This window comes from Nomia melanderi, chromosome 7 (genome assembly GCF_051020985.1).
Source record: "Nomia melanderi isolate GNS246 chromosome 7, iyNomMela1, whole genome shotgun sequence".
In the NCBI taxonomy this organism is placed as follows: domain Eukaryota; kingdom Metazoa; phylum Arthropoda; class Insecta; order Hymenoptera; family Halictidae; genus Nomia; species Nomia melanderi.
In genome coordinates, this window is record NC_135005.1 from 14,538,994 (window position 1) to 14,544,034 (window position 5,041).

General features: G+C 29.5%; 2 protein-coding genes across 3 annotated transcripts; one reads left to right on the plus strand and one right to left on the minus strand.

Annotated features, from left to right (window-relative positions):
- The first annotated feature begins 262 nt into the window (after positions 1-262).
- On the plus strand, positions 263-1,954 carry LOC116425098 (uncharacterized). 2 transcript variants are annotated; one of them, XM_076369439.1, is made up of 4 exons: positions 263-872; positions 1,035-1,150; positions 1,304-1,485; positions 1,704-1,954. In XM_076369439.1, the coding sequence occupies exons 1-3, from the start codon at positions 552-554 to the stop codon at positions 1,467-1,469; spliced, it is 603 nt and encodes a 200-aa protein (XP_076225554.1). In that variant the 5' UTR covers positions 263-551; the 3' UTR covers positions 1,470-1,485; positions 1,704-1,954. The 2 variants fall into 2 exon arrangements, with proteins under 2 accessions (XP_076225554.1, XP_031828173.1); XM_031972313.2 differs by having other exon boundaries at positions 264-872; positions 1,304-1,954.
- On the minus strand, positions 1,893-3,999 carry LOC116425095 (uncharacterized). The gene is made up of 4 exons (XM_031972311.2): positions 3,281-3,999; positions 2,889-3,212; positions 2,382-2,786; positions 1,893-2,302 (listed from the first exon to the last, which is right to left on the minus strand). Exons 1-4 carry the CDS (start codon positions 3,584-3,586, stop codon positions 2,087-2,089), a joined length of 1,251 nt encoding a protein of 416 aa, XP_031828171.1. The 5' UTR covers positions 3,587-3,999; the 3' UTR covers positions 1,893-2,086.
- Positions 4,000-5,041: the final 1,042 nt, after the last annotated feature.

Consider the following 5,041-nt stretch of genomic DNA (forward strand, 5'->3'; position numbering starts at 1 on the left):
TACCAGCTATCACATATTACTACTTATAAATATTGCAATCATTGCAATGAAAGTGTTATTTTTTTTTAAATAAGAAATCTCTATTTCCACATTAATATCTGTCTAATTAAATTAATTGTTATAAAATTGAACATAGATATAGTGTACATTAATTTATGTATGCATATATATGTATAACTGATAATACGAAAGTTGGATTAATTTTTAATATTTTAATATACTCATTCATTGTAATCACAGACGCTAAAAAACCGAGGCGTATCTTTCAAGTGGAGCACGAAATAAATTTAAACGCATATATATGTATATGTATATATAAATGCACATTGTTGATGTTCTGTGATCTATATTTAACCAACATGCAAAAATCATTTCGACCGTGTGTATGTTCAGTACCAGTGAGCATACCGCGAAACAGCTGTTGAAGTCAAAACGATTTGAAATATGTACTAGTGACATAAGCCGGGTCAACATGGAACCTGTGATAAAATATCAACGTATAGTGCAGCGCTATTTTCCTTAGAATTTTGTTTCACAAATGTCACAGGACAATGACGCGCTTGAAGATCCAGATGATGAAATTTTTTGTATTTCTGTTGATCTTTTTGGCTACACAAAGCACAGTATGCGATGGAAATTTTAGGATAAACAGGAATGCACCTGAACAGAGGTTAATAGGAAAAAGTGTTAATGAAACCTCCAACAATGTTAACACGCACACTCCGTCAAATGGACAACAAAAAGAGCACCAAAATGTAGTATCACTTGACGACACGATGACAAATCCTGAAAATAATAAAACGTTAAATAATATAACCTTAAAGTCGTCGGTAGATAATAAGACTACTAATACCACAGAACCACGAAAAGAGGTTAGTATCTGTAGTTAGTACTGTTTAATTTTGCAAAATAACATTTTTATGCTATTGTAATCCTGTTTGATAATTTTGGTATTTCACTAAATCTGGAGATTATGCATAATTATGTTATTTACAATTGCTTTACTAATCACTAATAATACATTTTGTTAACAGCATGAAGGTATAGGACATCCGACTACTTTAAATACTGGAGCTTTGAAGCGTGGTATTTATGTGTTTATTGGCCTAAGTGTTCTTATCATGGCCTATATCATGTTCCGTAATCTTAGGTATTTACAACTTATTCAAATTTTCAACTTCCCTTATTTTATTAACATCTTCTTATAGTAAATGAATGTACAATGATAGTTACTTTAAGCTTTTCAATTATAAATAATGTTATAATTGTTTACAATAATATAGAAAAGGAAATCATTTAACAGGTTAAATAAAACACGTGCGCAAATGGTCAGAAAGTATGGTATCCTCGCAAACAGACAAGATGTTGAAATGAGACCATTACCATTGGATGAGGAAGATGACGAGGATACTACTGTCTTTGATGCCAGTAATATTCTCTCTAACAACATTCGACATCAGAGTTTATAAAAATAATCAACATTATGTATGTTGATTATATTACTATATAAATTCTTTGTTTAAATACCAAATTCTTTCACAAATATGGTGTTACACAAAAATGAAAATTGTACACCATAAAAATTTGGGCATACAAACATTTCTTATATTTTTTCACATAAAATTGCTTGCTTGCATATGAAAAATTCTATTATAAAGTATGCATTAAACAATGCACTTATCTTTACGAATTATGCTTTCCAGCAATAGGTGTACTTGTCAGACAAAAATGAGATGTTTTTATGAAATGTCTCTAATTCCTTAACATAAGTAAGTGATACAAGAAAACTTGACACAACCGTTGTTTATAAATGAATAAATAATGGGTGTCTATAACTCTTATACAAATTATATTTTAATTAAACTATGTTGTTATAATTGAAATTATACAAATACAGATTGTCTCTATTTTATTTAATGCTACACATTTAATAAACATTATTTATAAAATGCAACTGTCTAAATACTTTTATATCCAATATAAAATTATTGGCAGAGTAATTAGAATTAATCCATTATAAAAGTATTTCAAATAATTTGACATTATACATTATATGTTTAAATTATGAGCACTTAATATTTTAAAGTTATAGGAATCCTTTTTCAACTGCATGAACAAAGACATTAGCAAGTCTGAGTCTGCCAGATTTGTCTTTCATATTTGATAGTGTCCATACATCATCAATATTCACTCCAGATTCATCTTTTATAATATCCAGATCAAATGACTCAGATTCATCTAATAGACTGAATGGTACCATTTCCAGTGCAAATACTGCACCAAACATAAACTGTTCCTTTACCTGTAATAGTTTCATTTATATAATTTTTTATCCTTAAAAATATTACAATAATATTAGATGGCATGAAATTATACTTTACTTCATTCATAAATGTATCCCACGAATACAGATTTTCAGGAACTGATCCCAACAATTTAATAGTACTGGAAAGTTCATCATAATAAACTGTTAATAACTTATCAAAGTGTTCATCCCAAAGGTTTTTGTCTGTACAACCATAAAAACACATTGATATATCTAAGACTGGACTGGCACATCTTGTTAATTGAAAATCAAGCATCAAAATGTTATTGTCTTGAGACAAAAAGTTTGGAGCCCAGCAATCACCATGGCTCACTACAGATGTTGGTTCATATTTACGAGTGCAAAATTCAGCAGCTTTTTTATATAGAGCACCAAATTCATATGACTTAAAACGTTTCTCTGCTTCACTGTTAGGATATTCCATTTCCAGAGCATTTTTTGCAATATTTATTAGCCTTTTCTATACAGCAAATTAAAAAATAACTCAATTTTAAAATCTAAATCTTGTTCATTATAAATAATATTATACATGATTAAAATACATTAGCATTGTTTATCTTACATGAAACCTTTTGTACCAATCCCAATGCTCATCACTCATATATGTTTCATTCAAGTTTTTCACAAGATCATTAAATTCTTCTTTTTTTTGGTCTTTGTATGCAAAAGAAATTGCATGAAATCTTGCTATAGTTTTCAAAAGCATTGCATATTCAACTTCATTTAAACAACTCTGTCTAGATATTGATTTATACCCTAGAGGAGAAACATCTTCTAGGGCTATATAATCGGCTTTACCATCAAGAGCAGAAGCTAAGTGACGTGGTATACATAATAGTCCATTTTGTCCTTTATTATTGAGAAATTCTTCAAATTTTGTAGCAATCTTTAAAGGATATCAATCAAATTATAAAAAATTGTGATACAACTAAAAAGAAGTAATAAAATAGTTACCTTTGTGTAAAAAATAATTTCATTATAAAAAAAATCTACGCTTCTGTATGTGTTTCTTCTACCTATATTGTTTGGTAAAGATTTGACTACCAACTTGAGTTCCACTTCTTTACCATCAACATTAGCAACTATTTTAATCTTATTAACAGTTGATAAATAATTGTCACCTTTACTACTTGCTTCGTCAAAATACCAATCTAAAACATTTGCTTTTTGTCCTTTGTAGACAGATTTTAAGACTTCTTCTAGTTTTTCTTCAGTAAAATGTTCACTTACATCTTTTAATTTTTCGTGGTCTTTAGTCATGGTATATAAGGTTTTTTAAAAGTTAGGTGAAACAAACACTACAACTTTTATAATTTATACGAACCTTCACTTCCTAACCCAATGTAGAGTTTGTTGTAAACTAACAGGTTGCAGAACAGAAGAGCTATTTATTAAACCTTTATCAAATTGATTATCTTAAGTGTATTGACTTAAGATGATAGCGATTTCTTCTAAGATAACCAAAAAAAAATTATATCACGATCTTCTTAATGATATATTACCATTCAGATGAGTACTTAAAACAATATGATATGCATAAAATAATAAATATGCATTTATACAGATTATTTCTAACTATTTATATACCAACTAACAAGATGTATCTATCTCTTTATCTCTTTAGATACTATTCAGTAAATAATACGTGGCAACATGAATACGACTATCCGGAAGCATACGCGCATGCGTACGCCATTTGTGTTCTACGATTATAGATACGGAACTTGATGATTCGTACAAGTACGAAGAAATCATATTTATCATTTCATTGAAGTCATTAGCATTTAAACAATTTAAAATAATGTGTTCTTCATATTTATTATTACATTGGGTTGCTGACAAATTTTCTACTTTAATTCCCTTGTGCGTGTTTCAGTAAATGATAATATATATTTTTATAACTGTAGATTCGAAACTTCAAATATTAACAGTTGCGACACTAATATTAAAAAAAAAAATGTAAATACAAACTTTCCCACGAATTTGTAAAAATGCATGAACTTATATATATTTTTTAAATATAGGTTTCCGCAGCGATATGTTTTCATTATCAGTATAAGATAACTCGAAAAAAAGGATACACACATTATACATTTACACCGTGTAAATGTAATTGGGTATCGTTAGTGTGAACAGTTTTGTGGTTGGCAAGAATGAATTTTAAACTGGCGCGACTCGTTGAAAAATTCTTAGTAAGTACACGAAACCCTTTTCTCTCACTCGTACGTAAAAAAACTATTTCACACGTTACCCAGAAATTGTATCACGAAAGAAAAAGGATTCCCCGGATAAATCTGAATTAATTAATAAACATTCTATTTCCGTTTTAAAGTATTTACCAAACACACATACATCTGTAACAGTATATTTTCCAACAGGACTCGTAACTCGGCAAATTTTCCAAAACAGTAATTTATCGCGTCACTTTCCGCGTAAAGCACAATATCGATACGATATCAGTCTCTACGCCGATAAAATACGACGCATGTGAAAAGCAACATTTCCCAGTATTACTAATAAATCATTAAAAAACGTAAATCACCGCGTTCCAACAGAAACGAAATGTCAGAATGCAGCAAGGAAAAAATCAAAAAAAAAGAAAAAACGAAACGTATCAGTCCGACCGTCACTTTCACGTTTCGATCTGCAATAAAAACCGTGCTTAAAAATCGCTTGCGTATCTAGACTTTTTGGAAGGGAGTATACCGCGCATGC

What these genes read in the sequence shown, in the direction of transcription:
- LOC116425098 (XM_076369439.1), top strand. Translation starts at nt 552, where the DNA reads ATGACGCGCTTGAAGATCCAGATGATGAAATTTTTTGTATTTCTGTTG. An exon ending in CCACAGAACCACGAAAAGAG is followed by an intron (nt 873 to 1,034) that starts GTTAGTATCTGT and finishes TTTTGTTAACAG; the next exon opens with CATGAAGGTATAGGACATCC. An exon ending in ATCATGTTCCGTAATCTTAG is followed by an intron (nt 1,151 to 1,303) that starts GTATTTACAACT and finishes ATCATTTAACAG; the next exon opens with GTTAAATAAAACACGTGCGC.
- LOC116425095 (XM_031972311.2), bottom strand. Translation starts at nt 3,586, where the DNA reads ATGACTAAAGACCACGAAAAATTAAAAGATGTAAGTGAACATTTTACT. An exon ending in AAATTATTTTTTACACAAAG is followed by an intron (nt 3,213 to 3,280) that starts GTAACTATTTTA and finishes TATCCTTTAAAG; the next exon opens with ATTGCTACAAAATTTGAAGA. An exon ending in GGGATACATTTATGAATGAA is followed by an intron (nt 2,303 to 2,381) that starts GTAAAGTATAAT and finishes AAACTATTACAG; the next exon opens with GTAAAGGAACAGTTTATGTT.